We start from the raw sequence: 27,353 nt of genomic DNA, 5'->3' as shown, positions 1-27,353 counted from the left end.
CTAATTTTTTTGATCTAAAAACCCTGAACCCTCTGGTTGCCATTGAATTAAAAAAGCCCTGTCTTACCCAAATGGTAATACTTTAAAAGCAGCTGTTTTATACTTATATTTTCTTACTTTTCAAGGAGATTCTTTATCTGAAGCTACACATGAAGAGAGACCCACGGCCAAAATACACTTTTGCTAGCACAAGCAGGGAGGAGCTAAAAACGCAGTACTAAAGCAAAATATAAGGAAATGTAAAGAAGGAGTAAAAGAAGGAAATGGCTATTCTGCAGGTCTCCAGATATTTCCTTTTTTTGCTATTAGAGATTAAATAGGCAGTGCATTTGCAAACAGGCTTTCAAAGCATAGTTATACATTAATATGAATGAATTGTAGACCCTCCACTGTTCAAAGAGCCAAGTGAGCAGGAGCAGAGCATGGTTTGTGACCTGGGGCAGCAATGCTCCCACTGTCTGGATCTTCACTCTTTTCCCTGGTGCAGCCTTGGTGCCTGTCAAGAAGCACTTAGCAGGCAAAGCACAGTTCTGTGACAGAGTGAGAGTGTGCTGGGGACCATCCCAGCTGGCACTTTGGGTGTGGACACCCTTTTTTGGGAGGAAGAGAGTTGAACCCCATGGCAGTGATGCAGGTTGCCCTGCTTGGCTCAGCAGCAGAGATTTGTTCTTGGCTTGTTCTCTGAGCAACCATAGCCAGGAAGACAAACAGGAAAAGGTCTTGAAGTACTTCCAGAATTTGTTAAATCAATGGAGAGGGAAAACTGTAAGTGGCTTGCCATTGGGAAATGAAAACAGAGTCCACAATCCCTCAAGCTAAGATCCTGGACCTTAAATTTAATTACAATAATGTCCTTTTTTTTTTTTTTTTTTTTTTTTTTTTTTTTTTTTTTTTTTTTTTTTTTAATTGGGGCTTAAAGCAATATACAAACTTTATAGGCTTGGCAACATTGAAGTTCATGTCTTCCAGACTCAACGTCTGCTATCTGGCTCCCATGCCAGGTTTACTTCTGGTAATTTCATGAGAAAGATAAGTAATTTAGCTGCTGTAACAAGTTGGAGTACTCATTTCATTCTGTGGTTCTGAGTTCACTGCACACAGAGTTGAGCTCACAGCCTTTCTCCACGTTCAACTTCTGCTGCTTTTTGACTGCAGGCCACCTCTTGGCCCTGAAACAAAATGATCTGCCAAAATAAAAAATTGACTGTTGCAGACGTAGAGCATAAAGTCCACCTCTCTGAAAGAGTGAGTAAATGATGCAACTTTGATGACTTCAAATAATTAGTTTAGTTTTCTACTAATCCTAGGGATAATTCTTTATCACTTGTCCGGTTAAAAATGGAGTCTAATTCGATTTTACATCTCAGCTCTGTAGCTCAGCAGGAACCCAAGTGATTTTGTTCTTAAATAAATCCTATAAATTAATGTTTTCCACCCTGAAAACCAATGTGTTAACACTCAGGATCTTGTTGTAGTTATTGATGTACGTACCCAGAGATAGATTATTTACTTTTCTTTCCCCAGATTCCATTTTCCCCCCAATGTTGAGTCAGGATTAAGGATTGCATGTCCATGTGTATATAGCTAGTTCTTTTTTAATAAACTCAGTGCTAGAGGTCACATTTATAGGCTCAGTTTATATGGTAATCTTTAAAAACAGCCAGCCTAAGCACTGGAAAATACATAGCAGGGATTAGTCCCATATTAGCAGAGAAATAGGCTTGGTCTATTAATAATTGTTTAAGTCTAATTTCCATGCTTTTACAACCACATTAGGTTTTCCCCTTCATGGGCACATGCCAGAGAGGTAATGGAGCAAGAGAGAAGAAACAAGCCCTTTTTCAGTTCACAGAACCCCAATTCTTTATTAATCACAGCTTGCTCACAATGACATACAGGAAAATAGCACTAATGAAGAGTAGAATATGCAGGCAGCAACCTCCAGGGGGGGTAGGGACAACTTCAAAACTGCAGCTATTTTGGGGATGATGTGTTGGGTTTGGTGATATTGTACTTGGCACAAGCACCCTGTCTAGTCATTCCTCCTGCTTCAGCCCTCTTAGTCCTAGATGTCTGTCCCTAGGTAGGATTGGCTAACACTGAAGAGTAAAGGTCATGATGAATGGAAGTCAGCAGTGTCATAAAAAAACAGTAACAACTGGCTCATGGTTCCAGGTGAAATACTCTGTAGCCTCTTGTACTATTACGCATGTAATGTGGTAGCATCAGATAAGTATCATAGATCATGGCACCTACAGATAAAGCCACTTGATGCTATCTATTAGTTGCTCCATCAATAAATTTTCAAGTGGTGAATTAAGCTCACTTTACAATTAGCATTTGTATGGCTGTTTGGATAATCCAAAACTTGTCATAGCTTGATGGTTACAACGTGCCTCTTTTAAATTTGTCTCAAACTGATCTTGCTTCATTTCATTCTGTTGCACAGATGTTTTTGTTGCCTCTCACCTCAAATAGTTGAAGCAACAAATACGCTACGTGGCGATTCAACCTCAATTGTACAGCACAGTACAGAGCCCTGCAGCATAAGTTGCATTTGAAAAACCATTTTAAGAGCCTTTTGTCTTGGGCAGCTGAATGTGAAGTCACAATACCTGTGATCTAGTCACTGTTTCAAGAAAGCTTATAGATGGCAAAGCAGTCTAGGTTATTAGGCAATGATTGGCCTCTAGCACCATAGAACTACTACTGACCTCATGGTGGGTTGGAATGAGAAGTCGCAGGGAATGGAATTAGACACGAGGTGCTTCAAATGAACAGACCCAGCAAATTCAACCGAGTGGAAATAGACAACATCAGAAGCCTGTTACAGGACATGTAAGATTATGAAATAACTTGCATAATGCAATAATTGTATTTTTTAACAAAAATGTAAGTATTTACAAAATAAGATCCAAGTTTTTTAAACATCAAGCAAATCATTCTGCAAAGAGACCGCATTGATTTTGTTTTTATTTTTTTTTTGTTTCTTTTTAAAGTTTTTTATTGAGTTCTTGTTTTTACCTTTTTTTTAAACCACGTCATACATTTCCCATACTTATATCGCATGATCCATAATAATATAGGCAGGGGGAGTTTACTAATGGTGGGGATGGGTCACATCCACCATTGCTTTTTTCAGCCAGACAGTTCCACCTGGAGCTCCTTGTTTCTACGGACCTCTGCAGCATGCCTCTCCTGGAAAACATCAAGAAAAGAAAAATCAAATCTTTTCTCATTCCCCCTGCCCAGGGAGGTCCAAGCTGACATGCTCTTTAGGTCATGCATTTGATGCTTGTGCAAAACTTGTTTCACAGCACAACCATCTTTAAAAGAAGCAACACAGGAGAGGTGTCGTCCACCAGACCAGCCTGAGGCACATTTTGTGTTTACTTTCTACTCCTGCTCTGGAGCTCAGTCTTTTATCTGATATGGTCTTATAATCCTCAGTGCCTCACAGAGTCTCATTTAAAAGGGCCACATAGAGAGGTGCTGCTTGCAGCATAAAATGTGCCACATGCTCACATTTGCCCTTTGAATTCCTGGATATTCAACTAAATATAGGGAAGGATGAGTGAGGAATTAATTGCCTGCACATTGTATGTTAGTTACTCTGTTATTTGTAGCATTTAGGAACTGTAATAAAGATGCAAGAACTTAGTTTCAATGAGATAAGTTAATCTGAACATCTCGATAATTTCCTTAGTCTGAACACTGAAGCTACCTGTCCACTTGAGTCTTTCTCTGGCTATGACGAAGAATATCATCTATTGCACTAACTTAACCTGTAAATCAGTCCTTGAAAGATCTGTAATACTGAATGCTAGATTTTATAAGGGATTTGTTGCTCGGTGTTCCTATTAACTGCAGCATACAGAAGTTATTTCTGCAGTAGCTTGCAGACACCAATTCCTTGAGGAACCCACATCTCAGTGTAACTTTAGAAGACTTGGAACAGATATCTCACTTCTTTTTCTGTATATTAAGAATTCACTTTTGATGTTGGCAAATTATGTCTGTTTTTTATGTTTTGGTGTTGGCAAAATTGTATTTTAAATTACTGGTCAGTGCAAATGTTTCCAAGTAAGTTACTGTCATCTTTCCTCAGAAGTCTTTCTTGGGTTTCATGCATATATGCTGTCACATTGAGGGTTTAACAGTCTGTTAACATTAACCTAGGACAGAGAGATGCATCAGCTGTCCTTCCCACTTCCTTTTGGACTTTGAGAATAACTAATTTGCTTTTCCTTTTTTTTTTCATAAGGTCTTGGAATGTGTCTGCAAATGAAGCTAATGCAAAAATGTCAAGCAATCTGGATATAGCTCTTAAGCTCAAGAATCATCCTGTTTGTGTAGTTTCTTTCCTACTCTCAAAGACTTTTGTCTCCATCACAGATGTAGAGGTACTTATGAAGATCGCCTTGAAAACCTGAGAGCTATTTTCTTTAGCCAAATTACTATTGAAATAGTGTATCAGAATATATTAGAAAGTTCATTATTGAGAGAAACAAATGATCATTCACGCAGAACTAATTAATTTTTTCTTAACACTTCTAAATCTTTATTTGCATGTTTCTCTCCCTTGTGTGGTAGGTTTTTTTTGGAGAAAGGCATATTCATCTTGCATCTAGGGTTTGTGATTCCCTGTTTCCTCTGGATGTACCAAAGATCTCCAGGAAAATTTACTCTCTTCCTTGCAAGACTTGGGGAAAGACAGACCTCTTTTGCTGTATATGAAAGTTTTTTTCCCCATAATTTTTCATCTTTCTCCTCTGAGAAACCAAGAATTACAGACATAGGGCAGTTGTTTGATTTGATCAGTGACTTTTCTTAGAAGCTAAAATCTAAACACAAGTGACCTTTCATTTGTTCACAGAACTTCTTAAAAGCTAGAAAACCAGCCTTTCTCTAGAGGCAGTCCAGCAAAGGGCCATGAGGATTAAGGAGCATCTCTCAGTCTCTGCTGTGAGGAAAGGCTGAGAGAGATAGATTGTTCAGTTTGGAGACAGCTCAGGGGGATCTTACAAATATCTATAAATACCTGAATGAAGGGAACACAGAGCCAGGATCTTTCCAGTGGTGCCCAGTGACATGATCAGGGGCAATGGGCAAAAACTAAAACCTATAAGGCTTCCTCTGAACATCAGGGAAAACTTTGTCATTGTGAGGTGACTGAGCACTGGCACAGGTTGCCCAGAGTGGAATTGGAGTCTTCATTCTTGGAGATATTAAAAAGCCACCTGGACGTGGCCCTGGGCATCTGGTTCTACGTGGCCCCCCTTGAGCCTGGGGTTGGACCAGATGATCTCCAGAGGGCCCTTCCAATCTCAACCACCCTGTGATTGTGTGACTGTAGCACTTCAGTCCTTTTCCAAAGGGCGTGGGGGGTTTAGACAGGCATCAGTAGCTCTGACTTAAAAATAGCTCAAGTGTAGCAGCTGAGATATGGACTATGCACATCATCTTTGCAAAATATTGATTAGGTTTTCCTCTCTAGTCTAAGGTGAGGAGTGATGGTGTGGTTACCTTCTCTTGGAGGCGTTCAATAAGAGCAGCTATATTAGCTTCACGGTTTTCTTTGATCTGTTCCATTTTCAGTATCAGCTTTTCCTCTGCCATTTTGCTGAAGTTATTGTTCTCCTCCAAAGCTTTTTGAAGCACTTCTCGCTCATGTTCTCTCTTCTCTGCCAGATGTTTCAGGACCTGGGCCTCCTGGGACTGGAAACAGAGACACAGATTGAGAAGAAATACTCATGTGGAGCAAAGCATGTTGCCAAGGAGCACAGTTCCTTGCCATAGGGCAACAATTCTCTGAGTGTGGAAACTGTGTAAAGCTTGCTGCCTTTTTTTAGGAGGTTACTTTGTGACTGAGCTAGGTTAGCTTTAGGTTTAGAAGCACGGGCAGAATGTGGGGTACACGCCTGAGGGAGCAGCAGCAGAGAAATGTCCGAAGCACTTCTGTTAACAAAAATGCTGCGGTGCTGCTGCCCTGGCTCGTCTGCATCGCTGCAGCGGTTGCTCAACCTCTGACAGCTGCAGTCTCTTAGCTACAGACATTTTATCTTTAGAGATAGGCACCTGAGGTTGAAGAAATGTAGAGTCATTTCTGTGGAGATTACTGATGCAGCACAGGTGCAATTTTCACCCAGGCTGGACTCTTCTATAATGTGCTTGAATAGTTAATAACAGGCTTGGAAGTTTATTGACATGAAAGACAGGCAGCATCAACTCAGACAATGTTTCTTCCCATTACACTTATATTCAGATTAATCTCACTGATTAGGAAGAGAAAATAAGTGTTTTATTGCATAGAAAATACAAAAAAATTTTAGTTAAAAGCTTTTATTTTTCAAGGAAGATGAAAACTGTGAGTAGGAATTAAACACATGCAGTCCATGCTTAATATTGTGTTCTTCCTTCTCTCACTTCTCAGAAGCTTTGTTATGTGTACTCAACGAAATTTCTAACAGGAAACCACTAATCCTAGGAAAGAAGCCAAAAACTTGCAGCATTGGGCCCATTCTCCAGGCAAGTCTAGTTGAAAAGACAGTTATTTGGAAAAGATGAGCAACATCATGTGCTTTTGGATAAAATAAATGAGAGGCAGCATGAGAAGAAATAGAAAAACAGAGAATGAAATAGGGCACTGGGAGGCTAATTGTGTATTTCAGTGCTGATCCCAAGGCTCTGTTGCCATTGTGATCCATAAAAATGAGTTAGTTTATGGCCTAAATTAAGGGGTTTAACCATTAATTACAATTAGTGGTAATGAAACATTCAAAATTCTATCATGTGGCTTTAAATGGACTGAAAAAGGCTGCAATTCTTCTATATGAGCAAGACTCAACTAGGAGAAAACAAATATTTTAATGAAAGTAAGATATGCATAAAACCAAATTCACTGACAGGGCAAATAAAGGAGATTCTAGAAAAGGCTGCAAAGGCAAGGCAGATCATCTTGCAGCAAAATGTTGGGGTAAAACACATCTGGCTTTGAAAGGCTGTAATGGCCTGCTTGAGATGATAGGAGAGAGCCACTTCCCTCCATCCTTATCACTTAATGGGTTTCACCTCTGACCTGGCTACAGGCTCATTTCTCCATTTCCCAAAATGATCCCTGGAGCACCTGCTGGCAGGAAGGGCCTCCTGGAAGGGCTGGGACCTCCCTGAGACTCTTCCTGGCTCCTCTCTCCCTTGCAGCATATGCTGAACAGAGTAATATAGCAAGCACTTTTCATGTCTCTGACTCTGTTGTGCCAGATGAAAGATGTTGCAAATGGGAACAAAACTCCTCAGATAGATGAAGCCAAAAGCAGACGGAATTTCACTGATGGAATATAGAAGAAGGATGAGCCAAAGTCAAGTAGAGCTAGGCAAAGAAGGAATTTTGTAGAGCAATAAAAAAATCATAAAAGCCCCATAAGTTTAATAAAAATATCAACATTTTAAATAATAATATAATAAAAGTAGTTTATTTTGGAACACAATGTTTGATTTCAGATACTTAGCATTTAAAAGTTCTTAACTGTAGGTTAATTTACAAAGTAAAAAAGTTATTTCAAGAGATCCGATGCAATGTAAACCTGAAATAATTAAATATCTTCATCTCTTTCCCACTTGTGGACAAACCTGAGTGGCCCAGTTTGACTAGTGCTTCTAAAGTTATTCTGCATTTTCTATTTAATTTACTACTCAACAGAAATCTCTCATCTACTTTTGGAAAAGTTACAATCATTAAATTTTGTTTGCTGATATGAATTTTGTGAACCCTTTGCTTAAATGATCTAAAAGTAATGGATAATCTGGGAATGCATTTCTCTTCCTCTAGGGAGTTTGAATAGAAAAGACACCATCAGAGTAATTATAATGTCCTTTCCCATGAAACATTTCAGAAGTGACTTGTAAATTTGAAAGGCTAGCATTTCATGGTGTTTAAATATGCATATATAATGAGTTATAAAATCAGACCTTTTCAGATTTGGAAAACAATTTTCAAGGACACAGCCATGTGCTAATAAAAAGTAAGATTTGGACCATGCAGATAAGAAGCATTTTTTAAAAGAGCATTTGCTTTCAATGGAGGTAGCAAAATGCCTTTGAGATTTTGAGGCACTTGCCCATTTTTCAAGATTTGTTTTCTTCATTCAAACCTTTTGCCTTCTGGAAAGACTTTTTATCATAAATCCTGGAGAACAGTGAAAAATTAGAGCCTCATATCAAAGTACACGCATTTCTGGATGCTGTGCTGGCAAACAGTACATTCAAAAGTAATTTGTCCTATAATTCATGATAATGAAGAAAATCCTTATCCTCTAATTCAGTATTTACTGGATGCAAATTGGGTTGGCACCAGAAAGAGACTGCTTGAAAGCTGAACCAGGCCTCAGGAAGTGACTGCAAACCCCTAATGTGATTTTCCTGTACAATACGTCTTTAAGGGCACATTGTGACAAATTTTGAGACAGGAAAATCACTGGCACTGGTTCAAAATAAAGGAACCCCCCTCCCTGCCATGAAACATCCACAGGATAGAATGTCATTCAGACTGATGTCCCTTCTCTAATGGCCTTGTACCCCAGCTGTCAGTCTGCTGTTTCCCTGGTGCTCAGATCATTCTGAAATCCCCTTATGACAATTCTGGAAGGTGCCTCCTATGTGTTTGTACTGGATTGTCAAATTATTTTCTGTTTCCAGCCCATTTGGCAAAAGAACTTGGCCACCCTGTCTGTTCAAAGTCTACTACACATCCAGAAATGGGTAAATGAATGACCATGGATACCCAGGGGAGCTGGGATTAATAGACTCCCTTTGTTGTTTGTCTTGGCTTTTAAATGGCTGTGTTTGGACTCACACAGCTCCACAGTGATGCAGGATTCCAACATACATAGGAGGTTTTCATTTCAAGTTTATTTTTGACACTTTTTGAAGCGCTAGAAGGGATATTTTCAAATTTTTGATAGTTCTAACACAGTTGTATATTGCTTATGGTGTTTCTTACACAGATGTGGTGAGAAAATGAAAAAAAAAGGCTGTTAGCAAGATGAAATATAAGGAAAACTAATAAGGAGAGAGAAATACGAAATGGTGGAGCAAAAAAAGCAATATTCAAGGGGGAATATTCAGAACACTTCTTAAATATAACAAGGCATAACCAATGCAGCTCCAGCTGCAGCATCTAGTGTTACATCACAGAATCAAAGCTTCATAGAGTGTCTTGGACTGGAATGGACCTTAAAGATCATCCAGTTCTAACCCCCAGCCAGAGGCAGGCACATCTTTCTCTAGACCAGGTTGTGCAAAGCCCCATCCAACTTCATCTGGGGCACTTTGAGGGATGGGGCACGCACAGCTTCTCTGAGCAGCCTGTGTCACTGCCTCAGCCCCCCACATTAAAGAGCTTCCTCCAACCATCTAATTTAAATCTCCCCTCTTTTAGTTTAAAACCATTCTTCATTGTTCTATCACTATCTGTGTTTGGAAAAAAACCACTTTCCCTCCATTTTACAAGCCTCCTTAAGGTACTAAATGGCCTCAAAATAATGTGGAGAAACAAAAATATTTATTTGTTAATAATTAAATATGGAGGAATAAAAATACTGGAGAATAGTCCTGCTACAGATACCTTTGCTCCAAGAAACATACTGATGTGCTAAAACTGCAGGCAAACTCCTCTCCTGTGATGTTCAGGTCATATTTATTTAAGCAATCATGTGCATCTTCAGTTTTCAGAGATGAGTGGTTCAAAAGGAAATCTACATCTGGTACCTAGCTGGCCAGAGATAGATGCAGACTACTAAGTATTCACTTCATGAGCAAAATTAGTTATGGAAACTGGCTTTGGAGATATATTGTTTAATTATTACTCACATGAAGAAAATTTTCCTTATCTGAGTAAGAGCTGCTTTATTTTCTCACGTCTATCTATCTATCTATCTATCTATCTATCTATCTATCTATCTATCTATCTATCTATCTTTGTTTGACAGATATATCCAAATATTGAAGTAATTGATACAGAGATAAAATTAATTCTTTATTGCTCTTAAACAAGAAATGGGTTCAGACAACTGCTTTTAAGCTGGAAATTTCAGCTTGAATGTATTCAACCTCAGATAGCAGTACTTTTAGTTACTAGGGCGTCTGAGTGCTCCTCTTTCACAACACATTTGTTCACTGACTGTTTTTTCTTTTTTACCAATGCAGTTATTCAGAAGAAGCTGCAGTGATGTTGGTGTTCCTCAATACAGTGTGTATCTAAGAGTAACTATTAATGAGCAGACTGTGAAGACAGGAGGAAAGGCTCCTACAGCAATGTAAATGCCAAGGTGAAGCCTTGGTATGGTGACTTGAAGTACTGATGTTTTCAGTGGAAGGAACTGAGGCTGGAATTTTTCCATGTAAAAACATGGGAATAGTCTCAAATTAGACTTCTCTCAGAAATATCCATTTGGCAGGAGAGTCAGAGACATGTGATCTGTAACTATGGGTGAAGCTCTGCTTCTAGTGAAGCTAGATAATGAAAAATTTTTCTTAAATTTAGGTGGGGATTTCTTTTTCAATTTATTTTTGTACAGTCTGCCAAACAACCTTTGAGATGTGGAGTTAAAAAAAAAAGCCCTTCCATGTTGTGATTCAAGAAAACTCTCTCTTCCTCGGCTGGCACAAAATTGCTGCTCTCATGGTTTGACCTGCAGGGCTGAACAAGGCATGTTGGGGACATGCAAGAAGTACCACCTGAGCCTCTGCCCTCATGGTCTGCTGCAGTTTGAGGCCTGGCATTATAAAGTTAATGAGGATCAATGTCAAATTGTCTGATGGTTGTTCATTAGTGGCAGAGAAGCCCATGGCAGAGTGGGGAGAGAATATTTGCCAGCATTGGGATGTATGCTCATGGCTCCATGTGCTCCAAGACAGACCCTGGTGCCTGACACCAAATCTTCTCCTTCTTGGTAGCAAACATTTTCCTACAGACCCACATTCTATAGGCTAATGTGTGGTTTTGGGTGAGGAGCCGTGAAGTTTCTTGGAATTTTTGCTATCTTTGATTTCTTTGGTTACTTAGGAGTGAACAACTGTGTATTGGCACACTATGGTATAAATCAAAATGTGACAGAAACATCTGTTTCTGGTGCTGATTACACCTATTACTGGGACCTTTACATGGAAAAATGCTTCATGCTCTGTTACTTCTCCACAGAAGCGCAGCTGAGGGCCAGCAGCAATAGAAAGGAAGATCAATATGTGAGCAAGACAGGAGACATATGTCTTGGGCATTGCCTATCTTCATTCCCATTCTTCTCACCTTAAAATTTGGTGGGAAAGGGTAACAGAAATTAGATGGAAGAAGAACGGTTGACTTTTGACAGGGAAGGAGCACATCCCTTCTCTGCCTGTCACCTGGAGCAGCAGTTCTGTAGGTGCCATGCAATGTCCAGGGAGGAACATTTGTCCCCAGCTCTGCTGCCTTCCCTGCCTTCCCCCAGCAGCCTCCTGTACAGAACACTAAACATGGATGGAAAAGCAGAGATGGGTTAAGAGTGCCAAGAGCCCCCTCTGGGCAGGCTGCTGGCTCAAAGGGGCAGTGAGTTGGGTGCTGAAGCCCAGCACTGAGTGTGTTCCTGAAGCTGGCAGAGATGCCCTGGGCTGGCTGCAGCTGTGGGGAGCATAGTGAGCCAAGCCCAGGCTGGACAGCAGGCTTGCCTTGTGGCATTTCATCGCAACAGCATTAAAAACCCAGGAAGCTGGAAGTCTGTATCCAAGAGCATGAAATTAAAAAAAAATATGACTGTTTTCCTGCATTCTTGTCACACTAAGCTCTAGGGATAAGCTTGATTCAGTTTCAACCCAACACAAAGCCATTAAAAGGATTTAATTACATACAATTTCTCGTCTATAATCCACAGTCTAGAAGAAATGCACATCCCTTTAGTGTTTCTTTTCTATACTACTAAGTAAATTGAACACAGACAAAATAAAAACAAATAATTTGATATATGCCCCTTGAAGTCTGTATACCACTAATAATAACAGCTGAACATTCAAGGTCAATTGGTAAAAATTGATAAATGTTAAATATCTGTAAGGAAAACTTCTGCTGCATACAATGTCACAGTGCTCTAATTTCTTAACTGAGAAGGATGAAAAGATCTGTCTGATTATCCACCAAGGTAGGAAAATATAGCACATATATGCCAAGAAAAAAAAGGATAATAATGACATGCTGTAAGGAGGATTCTATAATGGAAAGGACTAATCTGTAACTAGCCCAAATTGGCTTTGCTGTGTAATGCAAAAAATACTAAATGCCTCAGGTGAAACTCTCTGAGAGTATGAGGTCATGGCTGTCAGGTGAGGTGGAGAAAATGGGAGAAAAGGAAAGGAGCCCTGTAAAAGCTTACTAGGAAATAAACAAGAATGACAAACTGGAAAAAGCCTAAGCAGGAGACTGCTGAAGTGCATGTATTGCTCTAGACGGTCTCATGAGTTTGAACATTTATTAATGAACACTGCCTAATTAACAGAGCAGAACCTAATTCCTAAGCAGCGTAAAATTCGTTAGCAACTTGTTTTCCAAAAAGGCAATTCTCATCCATTAGTTAAGCTTGATTTGAGATAAAATTGTGCTGGAAGGACATGCCTGACAGCTTTGTACATAGATTGAAAAGTATGATAACAACAGCCATGCTTGCTTTTGGAAAAAGCCTGGTTTGTCTAGCAGCAGAAAGTGGAAGAAGATGCTGAGGGAAACTCTAGATGAATTTGGGCAAATATCTCTAGCTTTCAGCAGTCAGCAAGTTCCATATTTCCTGAGTCACAAGTTCCATTCACATAATTTCCTACAAGGTAGTGCTCTATCAATTTTGCTATTATATTCTTGAACCAAATAACATTTTAATAACCTATAAACAGTCTGTGATAACAAATATATCTTAAATAAACAATATATGAAAACATGATTCCTTTTTGAAATATCTGTCTGATGATTTCTTTGAATGTTTTGTCCCCTTTGGATTGAGTGAAATAGAATATAATTGTTCCTATTCATCTTCCCATTACCATTCATGACTTTGTAGACTTATATTTTATCTTTCATCTGTTGTCTCTTTCCAAGCTGAAAAGTGGACTGTTTAATTTATCTTCTTATGGAAGATTTTCTGTTCCTCTAATTGCTTTTTTATCCTTCTCTGCACTATGCTTTATTGGGGCAAAAATGAAGTCAATAGTTAAGATGTGAGAACACCAGGGATTTTAACAGTGATGTAAAGAAACATTTTGTTCTGTTCTTTGTTCCTTTCCCAGCAATTTCTGCTAATGTGGAGGATCTTGTCTATTAAAATAACTCAGTTATATGTTCATTCAAAATGAATACAGTATCAAGGGGAAGAAATGGCAGGTGTCTCTATTGCTATCACTGATTACCAATCTATTGCATGATGAGTTTTTCTTTAGGAGGAAATGAACAGTAATAAAATCAATGGAATGAAATCTCTGAAACATTCAATTTGTAATTTCCACCAAGTATATGCATAATATCAGGCCTTTTATTGCTGTCATTTCATTCTGTGTCTGTATCTTTACTTGAGCATTTGTACTCAGCACACAGGAACTTCACAGACTGAGTTTTTGGGGAATATCATAACTTGGATGAGTGAGAGCTCACCCCTCTCTGCAGGTGCTAGTGCAAATGGAAATTCCTTGGATATACAGTCATGTCCTCTTACTGAAATGAATGCTCTGCAGAAATATTTGTTTGAAAGAAGGGATAGTGCTAATGAGTGTGTGCTGGAACCACAGAGTCATTGTTAGCAAGCCAGCAAAAATGACAAAAGTAGCAACACTGCAGTTATCATCTAGATGAATTGTTCAAATTAGTGAGGTCCAGAATAGTCAGGTTTCACTTTAAATCCAAACTATGTGCCAGGTTTTAAAGCCCTGTCAGTAATCCAAATCTACTGACTTCAGCAGACACATAACAAACCACACCCCAGAGTAATCATTCCCTTGAGGTTCTTGGCAGTGACCCTGATCTTGTCTGACAGCAATGAAAGAGAATGGAATTGCTTTTCCTGGCTCTCTGTGGCACAGATGCTGTACCTGAACTTCTGTATATGTTTTTGATGACATCAGGAAAAGCTGTGTTAACAGCAGTTTTAACAAGAAATTACATTGTTTAAAAGAGAAATAAATGGCTTAAGAGACATATAAGCTTGTTTCATTTTCAGAAACCCTCTATGAGGGACTCCATGGGCAGGTAGAAGGGGTTTCTAATGCCTATTTAATTGTGCAAGCTGATTTCCCACAAAATAACATTGATCTCCTGGGTGAAGGACACAGCCCAAAGATCCTAAAGCTTCTGCTTCTCTCCTTTTGTTTATTAGCAAAAAGAAACATGAATTAATCAGGACAATATATTACCAATTTTAATTTTTCTGTGGTCATTGCAGCCAGTCATGACTTTTCTGAAATGGTGCAACACAGCACAAATGCTTTGTGTATATAGAACACTGATAATTTCCAGCCTGGCAATTCAGGCTGGTTATGGTAAGTTTCTCATTGTCATCTTCTGTTTTATCTAATCTGGAGTTTGTCTTTTTCTCTTTGTAAAAAGTAAAAAGAAAAAGCAGCCTGATTTAGCTCTAACTTAGAGAAAAGGAAGACCTCTTCAACACATCAGTCACGCTGAAAGGCAAATAAGCAGTTAATGGGTATTTCCAGCTGCCTTTGTGCCAACTTTTGTGAGAAAGGTGTAACAACTCTTCCAAATGCCATGTGACAAACTTAGTGATTATGAAACAGAGTTTTACCATTGTGGGTAGGATCATAAAGAGGGGAAGACATAGTCTGTGCAAAACCCTAGAAAGCCAATTACCATCACTACTGAAACTGCTAGAAATGTCTCTTAGCATCTGTGCCATGCTAGTGTCTTCATTCAAGTGTGTGGGAATGATCCCAAACTCACTCTACTCAGGGTGTTCCTCTATATTGCATAAATAAGATATTTTAGCTGCCTTATACAGACCCTGTGAATAATTTCCATGGATGCTACGAGGAGTCAAGATCTGGTAGCACCAAGAGCATCTGCTTGAATTGCAGATCTGCCTCTTAAACTCAGACAAAATAATTGCACTGGCTTTGATGCCAGTGCAATTGATGCAGGGCTTTAATGCCCTGAATGAAGCATTAGTTATGCTCACATTGTAAGCAAGTGCATTTGAGCCCACTTGGCCCCTGTCTGAAGCTAGGTCTATTTTGTGATGCATGCTTCCCCAGCACTGAGACCAGTGAGGCTTGCTTGAAAGCTGCTGAAGGACAATGAACTAATTAATTTCTATAAATATATTGATGATTTTTGTCCATGCAGGCTACCATGACTCAGTGATGGCAATGGAAAACACACAAAGAGACAGGAAACTCAACTGCTATTCTGTACACTAAATCATGTCTAGTTACTAGCATAATTTTTTAAGGAAAGGTACCTTTCTCCTCTCCTCTGCAGCCTCCAGCTTTTTCTGGATCTCCTCAAGAGAGAGTTCTTTCTTCTTTGGAGAAGCTAAAGTTCGTGGTGCTTCTGAGACTGGAGACGGCGGCTTTAGGATCAGTTCAAAGGCCTGGCCTGAGGCACGTTTGTTGATTTGTTTCACTTCCATGTCTGCACAACAAGGTAGGAAATTATAAGTCCTTAATACACCAGCAGTATTCAGGAGAGAAACAGCACTGATATCAGAGTAGGATCAGAAGCACAGACAAATTATTTAGCACCTTTGCCTTGGGCATTTTAAATGCAATGGCAGATTATGGGCTGAAAACTATTCTCGGGAGTACATTCCATTTTATTTGTAATTGCTTAATTATACCTTAATCTCATAAAGATAAAAATTTACAGCAATTTTGGATGCATATGAGGGTTCTGTGCCATTTTACGCCCCCTGCAAGCAATGCCCAAGCTGGTTAATTTTTTAGGCATCCTTTCATTTTTTCTTCATTTTCTTGGGAATTATGCCAGCTTTGAAGAACTGTAATTCTCAAATGGGGCGTAGGGAAAGAACAGCTCAGTGTGAGAGGGTTATTGTTAAAAGTTTAGTTAGCTCCTATTAGGAACAATATCCACCATTGTGGCTACTGCACACTGCACAGAAATTAATTGCCCAAACTAGCAATTAAATTATTAAATCAGCAAAATATTCACCAACTAATACTATGGACTAGGAGGACAACTGAGTCATTTCCCAGCACTAGCACATTTTCTGACCTGCAGGATGACTTCCAGTAAACATCACTCACCATCATATTTGTAGATGTTCATGTTGCGAGGTTCCGGGTAAAAACAGGAGCAGATCAGCGAGAGCATGGACAGCTCCTTCATCTTTTCCTTGTAAGCTGAAAGGAGAGATCTTGTTAGCATGCTTCACTTCCCCAGCTCCTCCTCTGAGAATCTTGAGCTGAGATGAGTGGCTGGAGACCAGAAAGCCTACTCCGTCACCCACCTCGCAGATTTCTCTAGAATATTTACTTTCAACTATTTCTTCTCAACATTGCACCTTTATCAAATGACAAATGAGATGCTCAGAACTGGCTTCTGGTCCCCTACATGACCTCAGTCTTGGGCATAATGCAGGCAGTCCTCTCTGATTTATAGAAAGTGATTTTGGCTACCAGGAAATGCATTTAGCATTGGAAGAGTGCCATGACTCCACTCTCCCCTGACAGGTGGAGAGACATGAAGCTCTTACAGTTCCTCTGATGTATCCAAATGCAATTGAGAACAGCTATGAAAAGCTGGCCATAGGCTAAGGACATTATTTCACAAATGAAAATGTCATCCAGAAAATTAAAAATAAAAGCAGAAATGAGGATACATTTATCAAATCATTTGCATAATGTCCTTAATATGCTTAACTACCTGAAACAAAGCTTTTCATTCCCCACTTACTGGCCAAAATATGTGGCTTTCATACTCAGGTCTAGTCTATATTAGCTGATGCCATTAATACCTTTGTAATTTACCTTTATGGTGCTATCTTTGCTGACTTTATAATGCCTGTAGGCCCCAGTCATGAACTGAGGAGGCTCTGGTCTAAAAATGGTCATACCAATATATAATCATTATGCAGTGAGCACTGTACTCACCCTTCCTAATTGCCTGTAAGTAAAGAAAACAGTCTTATACTTTGTCACTTGGCAAGCCAATGGCAGAGCCCAGATTGGAGCTGGCTCTTCTGGGTCCTGGGGCAGCACCCTACTCACTGCCCACACTCCATAACACATGGATGTTAAGGCAGGGTGCTTCAAAATTCATCTTTTGATGATGAATCACACAAACCCCTGCTATAATCAAAATCACATCTACAGAGGCAGACACTCATTTGCTGCCAGCATGTGAAAATGTGGCTTAAAATACGTGTGGCTCAAAGTATTGTATTTAACAGATTAGACCAAATTAGCCCTTGTTGTTGCTAAAGGAAAATCTGATGGTCCTTGGATCTTCAAATTGTGGATACAAGTGAAATTCTCAATCAGCCTTTCTTATGGATGCTCTTGTGGTTTTTGATTTTGCTTTTCCTACTCAGAAAGAAACCTGAGATTGATGATGAGGGTTTGAGAGCCTTTGGGAGCTGCTCAGTATGATGGTATTTGAATAATCCATGGTTCAAGAAAAAATTTCTAGCTGTCAGTAAAGGATTAGATAATTTAATTAAGCTTTGCACAAGGGCCTCTTGTGCAATCATGTTCCTTGAATAAATCACCTAAAGGAGATACAGCTTTTCAGAAACCATTGGTAAAGGACAGGATTTGAGGTTAAGAACGTACTGAAGACTTTGCTTTCAGTGAACTTAGGCTGTCATGGAAGCTTGGTCTGGACATGATTTTAGTTTTAAAACTAAGTACCAACTAAGTAGCAAGGGATTACTCAAAAATCTTCTGAAGAGAAAAATCATGTGTGGTATTCACATGCCCTCTGAACAGAGAGAAGCAGAGAAAAGAATGATCAAAACAATTCTTATCTCATTTACTGTTCCTGTGTTTGTGTGCAAGTGGAATGCATTCTGGAGATTGTTTACCTGAGGTGACCAATTAGATCCATGTGTGTGAGTCGGGACTCTCGAACAGAGAGTCACGAGATTTTCAGTTCAGTAGTTAGAAGTTAGAAAGCAAGTATGATGTAGTATAGTATGTCTCTTTAATATAGTATAATGTAATATAATATAGTTTTAATAAAGTGAATGTTCAGCATTCCAAAGCCATAGAGCAAATACCAATAATTTCCCAGACATCGAGAACTCCCTAATTTTACTATAATCATGTCCATCTGATGTATGCTGAATTATGAATAACGATAAACATAATAAATTGTTCACTTAGACTTCCACACAAGAAGCACACAGGTGTGGTTTTCCAGACGTTTCCCTGAGGAGGGCTTGCCTAGCCAGCTGCCCATACCATGGAATTGTATTCTTCTCAGCAGCAAGGTTGTGGAGTGGCTGCAGATCAAACCCTGGCAGATTGCTAAACACAGAGAAAATGGACACTGGGCTGTGTGTTAAAGACATGGCCATTGATGATACAGGCAGAATCTTGTACAAGATCTGCTGAATCACTGCTAAAATGTATATCTTGAAATATCTTTGTAGAAAAAGGCATGCAAAGCAGCATCCTAGGAATCTTGCCTTTCGAGGCCTTTGTTAATATTTTTTATCTTTGCATGACATTGAATATGTTTTGCTTCCTAACAGCATTTTAAATGATTAGAGAAAGGTAAGTTTTTCCCAGCTTGCCATCTGCAAAACACAGCAGGAGAAAGATAAGAACATTCCCAGCTCTCTTTCCTTCAGTGCAATGGCTCCACTGAAAACATGCTGGCAAAATCATTGTCTTAGTTCACTCTGGCCACTGGCAGAATTAAGATGACTTTCCATCCTTCACAAGAATTACTTTTTGCTTTTTTGTGGTATTGATTTAGTCTGCATTTGCCCTGCAGACTCCTTTAACTATAGCTGGAGCTTGGCTTGAATACTCACAGAGGTTCTGGAGGCTTCTGCAGCCCTGGGAACCAAACAACCTTCCATGGTGGCAAACACTGGTTTTCCTGTTGTAGACTTAAGGGCTGAGCGTGCCAAAGGACCTCAAGTGGCACACACCTCCTCTGGTGTCCAGCATCAACATTGTGATGACCTGTCCCCCTTGATCAGGCTCAGCTCTGAATAGCAGGGGCCCTGCTTTGTTCAGCTCTCCTTTCCTTAAACACTTCCTTAATCCATGTTAAAAAATCTGAAAGCAGTAATGTCAGCCCAGTTGGTGGTCAGATAAAAATGGCTGAATTAAAATGGTCAGATTAAAAACCCATGTCATGCAGGTTAGACAGGGAGATAACTGTACTTTCCCAAATCCCAAGGGTTAGTGTTTTAGTAATGGAAGCCTGTTATCTCAAGAAGGTTTTCTGTTAAGAAAGCAGCACACCCAGACCACACAACCTAGGGCAGAGCATTTGTGCAATCTGCACAGGACCTCTTGTGTAACCTGAAAGAGGCACAAAAATTACCTGCCTCATAGTGGAACTCTTCAAAACCCTTGAAGACCAGCAGTGATTGCAATGAAGTTATTTTCTAAATGTGTTTCCAATGGTTTTCTAATTATATCCCTCCTTGTGCAGTCATGTAGGCTACATATCATTCCATTAACTGTGCAAGTTAAATGAAGGAGAGTAAATGATGGTAATCGTAATACTGCAAAAGCTTTGATAGGGAAATTGCTAGGCAAGAACAATGTTGACAAAAGATGGCAACAGAATCTTTTTAGTTATATGCAGCAAGATCTAAATGTTTATATGCATTAAGAACACTGATTTTTGCTAAAACCAAAAATATTAGCATTTCTTGTAGTTTTGCTGTGAATATACTAGGTTTCATAGGTCTTGAATTCTGAAACTGTGTGATTATTCTAGAACCTCATCTACTTTTTAAGAATAAACCCCTCATATTCAGAGTTGCAGAGAAAACCTTAGAAATACTATCAAATGCCCCTAAATGTTTGACAGCTTCAGAAGAGATTAAACTCAGATGGCTTTGAAAATCAAAAATGCATGATTTTTTTTTTTTTCTGAAAAAGTCCCAAATGTATCTTAATATTATTGTTTCAAGCCAACCTCACCCTTTCTCTCCAACTTGTGGAATTATTTTTAACAGCTGTATTTAGAAACTGTGAAACAACTCCCCCTGTTGGGTGAACATCCATCTTCTTCCTTTTTGGGCTCTACTTGCTTGTCTGTCTAAGACCTTCAGGGGCCTTTTAAGGGTTCCAGTCCTAAAACTGATGAGCAAGAAGGGAAGGACAGCAGGAAACCATTCTAAGGATTTCATGCCCATGTTGTATAATTTTGGAGATCTTTTCTTGAGGCTAGTCTGGTCCCATGCTCTGAACAACCATTAGAGCCTGGCGCACAATGGATATACTGCTAATACACACCTCCCAGTTTCAATACCTATCAACTAAACTTGTTTGTGCTCCAAGATTGCTCTGATGTGTGAAACAAAGCATGCTCAGCTGGGGTGTTTTGATGATCCTCTTTGGAAATGCTCTACTAATCTCAAATAATATGTTTATTCAGATATATCCTGCATTCTTCTGCTAATGACAGAAAAGGGCTGCACCCATTGCCAGTCCTGCAGCTCACCTGCCCAATGAATGAAGCTGCTAAGGTGGAGTGCTATGGCTGCCATTAGAAGCCAGCAACCACCTATTTACATTTACTGCTGGGAGAAATGGGAAGGTTAAGGAAAGCACAGCTAAACCCTTACTGTCTGTCCTCATCTGCTATCCAATAGCTATAAGGAATCTTTTACAGTTTACACTGTAAAATGAAAATCTGTCCTGACTGACAGGCCATGGACAATTTGGGTGACATTTTGTTCCTTGGCAAACACAGCTCAGACAGATTGCTGTGTCACAGCAGAGACCATTATTCATAAGCAAGGCTATTTTTAACACATGAAGGGAGAAAAGTGTTAATGTTACTTATAATTAACATCTGATATAGGAAAATGTGTTGATTATTTTTGCCTTACTGAATCTGGTCCACAAGTAAGAAATGTATTTTATACACACATTAATATATAGAAATATTAATCACATACATTATGTTTATACGTCACGTACATGAATTTGTAATGTTACTGTACTTTGACATTTCAAATACCACTTGCCAACTAGTTCTTGAAGTTCTGTACACCTGGAAGGAAAAGGAAACTGGCACATTGCCCATGGTCAGAGTGTGGAACCCATAACACAGCTCAGCCCTTGCTCCCTCGGCAGGAGCCTGTGGGATAGTTGTCCTTCTGAGACTGAACTGAAATTCTGCTTAGATTCCTCCTCTGGCAGACACTGAAGCATTAAGAATTGAGATTAAGCATGACATGCAGATAGAGAAGACCTATCACACCCATCCTTTATATGGATTTCTGATGGATGTTATTGACGATGTGGTTTGTTACAAGTGTCATTTTGGTAATGCTCCCTCTGGGGTGCTGGAGCTTTTGGTTTGTCAAGGCAATGCTTTAAGTCATATAATTTTGTGAACACCAACAGCCACAATCTGTTGACAGTAATTTACAATTTCATTTTTACTAATCCATTTTAGTAATGTGCTGCATCCTTTTCTGCCAAACAAGGGGACATTATACAATCCCAGCTGTGTTGTTTCCCATAGCTGGTGGAGTATTTGGAGAAAGTTACATGATGAGTGCTGCTAAAGTGGTGGCTTGTACTTGGACAAGTACATGAGACTGGGAGAATTAAAATTCAAGATGGGGCACGACTAGTACAGTTTCTAGGTATCATTTAGTTTTTAGCATGTCTGAGATCTATTAGCCTGGGATTCACTTTAATTAATGCTGGCCATTATTTAAGAGAGCTACTTTGCAGAAATCATGAAAGCTTATTTTTCAGTCAAGGGAGAGATTAGCACTACCAGAGAATGATGGTCCCATTCAGATGTCTGAAGTCAAACAAATTAGGTTGTCTTAAGACCAGCAAATCCATCTTCAGTGTCAGGAAGCCTACGGATGTTTATAGGCTTATGGAGTCACCAGTGATGGAGAGAATGAAAGCAAAAGCCGCTGCAGTAAATATATCATATCCACTCCTTATTCTCAGCCATGAGTGACATCTCATTTTGGTGGTTCACATAGGTAGGGCTCATTTTGTTACTCTCTGAATGCAAAACACTGCCCACCAGAGTATTAGTTTGAGTCCATCTCACAATCTTATCTTTATGTGTACTTTTCCAGTTTCCCCAACAAAAATAAAGCTGCTTCACAGCTTAGGGACTCTTTAATCCCTACAGTGCTCACCTACTTCACTGTAGAGAATGGTGGCACAGGACTCCCACTCACCTGGGGCCATTCTTCGGGGACCAAGTCTTTAAAACTGCAGTCTTTATATACTGCAATGCAGGTTAATCTGGAGATGAAAATAGAGTTTTGTTTTTGTCCCCTGTCCCTGATTTTTTTGATATTTCTATATCTAGGCAATAGAATAAGCAGGGACTATGAAAAAGTAACAAGAAACAGAAATCCAGGAAAAAAAGAGCTAACCAGTGAGTTTCCTCTGTCAACTGTGACTCTAGAATTTCCTAAAATATGCCTGGAAAATGAGAAAGGAAGAGCTTGGGACAGCTCTAATCTGCCTTTGTGGCAACTGGGAGTTTGAAAAAATAGTTTTAAGCATTAATTTTTGTAACCCTCAATGATGTTCCTGGGCTTAGGCAGAAAGATCATCCATTTCACTCTCTTAACAAAATTCTTTAAAACAGTTTGGGAGGGAATCGAGCATTAGTGTCACCCATAAAAGAACATAGTGGCTGTGAAATCAGGGATCACTGTAGCATCAGTTCTTCAAAATACACAAAAAACCAAATGCAAGCAACAGATCTGACCTTCAGCTTCTTATTAAGACTGTGTCAGATTGTACCAATAAACCCTGTCCCCTAGTGCAAGGCCTGGCATAGCATTTCCACAGCATAATTTAGGTTACAGCACGGGATCTGGCTGGAAAACCCATCCTGTGGAATACACAAGAGGCTGTTTGCTTATGGAAAGACTGTCCAGTAATGGTTTTCTTGAATTCTAGTGCAGGGATACAAATGCATGCAAATATGCAGATTGGAGAGTGGCACAGGTCTCATTAAAAACTGCTCCAAATTTTACAACCTAATCTATCGTTGATCATGATTATGTACCATGTCTTTGGTTTTTACTTACTGTGCGTGGTGAGAGTCAAATGTCTTTGCTCACTTTATGATGTCAGCATCTTAAGATGTAAAGTTACTGTTTTGTATTATTTCAATGTATGTAATTTTCACTGCTGAAACAATAAGAAAGCCCATTTACTGAACCCTGACTATTACAGTCATCTGTGACATGAGTTAATTGGACTTCTTTGTTGAGCTAATGTAAACCCATTTCCAAAATGAGATTTGGATGTAAGTGGTTTTTTGAATTTGAAAAAAACAACAACTTTGTCATGATTACTCCAAACAAACACTGATGCAGACTCTGTTGTAGTCACATTGTGCTTTCCAGTCATTGAAATGGAGGCACACACATTTCCTCCTTGTGTGGAAGGAGCACAGCAGACATGTGCCTGTTCAGTGCCTGTCAGTGGACTTGGGGCCCCACCGCCTCACCACACTGCCTGCTCCAGGAAACATGGGCAGACAGGACAAGACAGCCATGGGCTAGCTCCTCCTTCTTCAACTGCAGAAACTGGTCCATGGCAGTGGCAGAGCGGATGCTGCACTCTCTTCTGAGCCACCCTTTGCAGAGCCATGAATCACGCTGGCATGAAGAAGCCCTTGGCAGCTCAGTTCCAGAAATCCTCTGGGGCTGAGGGGAAGGCCAAGGAGCCAGTACTAATACTGGCTGGACTGTGGCCCTCTTGAAATGTGTTTGAACTTAAGAGAACTTCAACCAAGGTGAAAACAAAAAATTCCAGAGATTTTTTTTTTTTTACAAGGGGAAAATACAGCCTTCTTTAAGGTCTGCTTTGCCTTTACAAGGCATCCTTCACCATATTTCTCTCTGTACCTCTACATCCCATGTGTGGTGGTGTTCGCAGGGGTCCCAGCATGAGGGAAAAGATGAGAACCTTGACTCAATATTTCAGAAGACTGATTTATTATTTTATGATATATATTATATTAAAAGAAAATTATATATTAGAAGAATAGAAGAAAAGGATTTCATCAGAAGGCTTGAAAAGAATAGAAAGGAATGATAATAAAATCTTTGACTGACCAGAGAGTCTGAGACAGCCGGACCATGATTGGTCATCAAGTAGAAACAATTTCACATGCTGGGTAAACAACCCTATAAACCACATTCCAAAGCAGCAAAACATGGAGAAGCTGAAACTTCCCAGCTTCTCAGAATAAAAGATCCTAATGAAAGAATTTTTCATAAAATATGTCTGTGACACCCATCTGTCTTCCCCCAGTTTTCTTCCCACGAGCTTTCTGTGTAGGAAAGGATGTAAGTTACTAAAACAGACTTTGAAAACAATGAGGTGGATGAAGAGTGAAGAATGAACTTAAAGGCTACAGTAGTCCTAAGACAGCTTTATTTCCTGCTGGTTAACATGACTGTTTAATTTTTGTGCAGTCAGAAGTTCAAACCCTGCTATTCAGATGATTTGGCAGGATACTGATGTTTAAGATGCCAATCTTACACCCACCTTCACAAGAGACCTCCACAGACACAGATAATTTCTGATTATCACTTAAGTGTGAAAGTCATGCAAACATCAAAATTTGAAAACTATTAAGGCAGCCCCAGCCAGGAACTGTCTCCTGTATTCATTGGAAGCAAAAAAGTCTGTGGAAATTCAGCAATGGGATGATTTGAACCAAAGTAATATTCCTGAATGTGGACTGGATGGAAAAAGTGAACAGGCTTTCAGCAAGAACCAGGAGGAAAGCAGCAAGACCAGGAGGAAATAATCTTCCTTATTTGGCTCACATTACCTCCTGAAGAACTGTTGTTGGTTTTGTTACATATCTGCACCTGGGGCAAACAGCTTCTTTTGACTGGCATTGTAGCAAGCTTGGCTCTGTCATGGCTTACAGAAAAATCTGTTTTACTTTTAGCTGAGGACTCCTGCTAAAGTAGTAGTAAGGATTCTCCATGTATTGTTCTGGGTGTGATTCTATCACTAATTTTCCTGTTCTCAAGAAAAATCTCTCTCTCCTGATCTCTCACTTAGAGTCTTATATGAATGATTTAAGAAACAAAACCTTGAGCTCTGGAGTTTTTGAATGGATGGATTTGCCTGCCATGATTTAGTGCTCATGGTGTGTAATGCATTTCCTTTGCATTGTATGCCCGAAGGGTTGTGTGCCCCTTTCACCAGGACACAGACATTAATCTCTACACTTCTGAGACAGGTTACATATAAAATGGCTTAAAAAGCCAGATATTTCACTCCAAAATTTCCATTAGCATGGCTCTGAAGATCCCTCCTGGTAGGCACCACTGAACCATGATGTCCATCTACATGCAGGCGAAAAAGCAGTGTTTTCAGGAGTCCTGATGTACTTGTCGAAATGCCAGGGAAGCAGAAGGATTTTCAAAGACTCTTCTCAACAGAACCACCCCAGCCTTGCTGCATGCAGGTTATTTTGGCTCAGCATTCCTGGGATGGGGGCTACCAACTGTACTTGCCTTCTGTAACATCAGCATAGTGGACTTTGCTTCAGGACTTCCCTGCAATAGACAATCCCAGACTGCTGATCCCTCCCTCAGAAGTGGACATGCAGTGCCCAGGAGCTCCCCGAGCCCAGCTGCTCCCTGTGGTGCTTGCCTTGGTTCCGGGGCCATGCTGGTGGCTGAAGCACCAGGGAAGGACGTGCAAAGGAGCTGGAACTTCTTCAGTGTCTTTCTAAGTGTGGGGTGGGGAGAAGTGAGTTACAGATTGGAAGCTGCCAAGCCTGCAAGCAGCCCACTTTCCCTCAGCAGCATGCAGGCTTCAGCCACCACAGCAGCATCGTGTCTGCAGCTTGGTGCTGAAGCCAGCACTGGTGGAAAGCGAAATTTGGAGTCCTCTGGTGTCTCAAGCAGAGAACCCAGCAGTACATCCAGAACTGGGCTATCAGGGATGGCTGCTGCCTCCCAGTATGCTCTTAAGGTCATCTCATCACCACTTTGTGGGAGTATGCGGGGGCTCAGCTGAGATCTGTGCTACTTTCTGTAAAAATGTGTCAGATGCAAACACCCTATGCCAAAGAGCTTATGGAGTGAGAAGGAGAGGGAAGGGATGCTGGGGGATAAAATGTCACAGACATGAAAAAAGAAATGCCTTGGGACACAGACCTATTCTGTAGGAAAGCCCCATGGGGAACAGAGCTCTCCTGAATTCTGTATAAGTGACACCTCTTTGCAGTGCTGCAGGCCCTACAGGTGCTGCCTGTAGCCTTGAGGGAGGATGCAAATCCAATATGATGAAATAGAATGGCAATGGTTTAGTCACGCAGCCACTATGATCAAACAGCATCCTCCCAAGGCATGAATCACAAATGGCTTCTGTTCCAGCACAGTAAGACTGGGTTACTAGAGCAGGTGTGAGAGAGCTGGCTGCCAGTATTTTATTTATCTGAATCTCACTGTCATCCATGTGTGTATTTGGAACAGAGGCCTTTATTTAGTTTTTCACAGTGATGTCTTCAGGGGCTTCCACTGACTTAAATTTGCATCACCCTTATCCCTTTATGTTGGCTGGGCAAACACGTCCTGGTTGTGCATCACCTGGCCATGCACCAGCCACTGACACTTGACACTGAGTGTCATTTTACTCCAAGCTATTTTTTTATCAGCCCTGGAGACTAATGACATCACCTTGCATACTGCCGATCTTGGAGATGGAAATCGGAGTTCTGCCACTGTTTCTTTCCATCTGGACACAGATCCTTCCTAGACTTCTACCTGGCATTACATGATGAAGTCCCTCCCCTCACCTCTGTGCTGAGATTAGTCAAATTGTTCATACTGAGCTTCTCCAGAAAGCAAGTATTAGCAGAACTGCCCACATGTTTTGAAAGCAAGCCATTGATACAGCATCAGGGAAAGAAATGGCTCAAAATGGTTCAGGAAAAGCAAGCAATTAGGAAAGAATGGGCCAGGAATGCAACTTTTTCTGTTTTCATCATTCAGCTTTGTGGAGTACCTCAATCAAGGGACCAGAGATAGATTACCACAGTGACAGTTTCCATTATCAGACAGGCTGATTCTTGCCATTTTTCTGGCTCAGATAAGCACATGCTTTTAACAGAACTACAGCTCTGATATAATATATGACATTTTTATAACTCA

The 27,353-nt window shown here is 40.1% G+C and overlaps 1 protein-coding gene across 1 annotated transcript in view; it reads right to left on the bottom strand.

Moving 5' to 3' along the window:
* Positions 1 to 1,837: 1,837 nt before the first annotated feature.
* STMN2 (stathmin 2) overlaps positions 1,838 to 27,353 on the bottom strand; it is a 39,823-nt gene continuing 14,307 nt past the window's right edge. The window contains exons 2-5 of the mRNA XM_058807442.1: positions 16,282 to 16,377; positions 15,477 to 15,649; positions 5,527 to 5,718; positions 1,838 to 3,198 (exon numbers count right to left, since the gene is read on the bottom strand). Coding sequence (XP_058663425.1) covers positions 3,139 to 3,198; positions 5,527 to 5,718; positions 15,477 to 15,649; positions 16,282 to 16,377 — 521 coding nt within the window. The 3' untranslated portion in view covers positions 1,838 to 3,138. The remainder of the gene's footprint in view (positions 3,199 to 5,526; positions 5,719 to 15,476; positions 15,650 to 16,281; positions 16,378 to 27,353) is intronic.

This window comes from Ammospiza caudacuta, chromosome 1 (assembly GCF_027887145.1).
Source record: "Ammospiza caudacuta isolate bAmmCau1 chromosome 1, bAmmCau1.pri, whole genome shotgun sequence".
Taxonomy (NCBI): domain Eukaryota; kingdom Metazoa; phylum Chordata; class Aves; order Passeriformes; family Passerellidae; genus Ammospiza; species Ammospiza caudacuta.
Note: the sequence above shows the minus strand (reverse complement) of the source record. Positions and strands in the feature narration are given on the sequence as shown.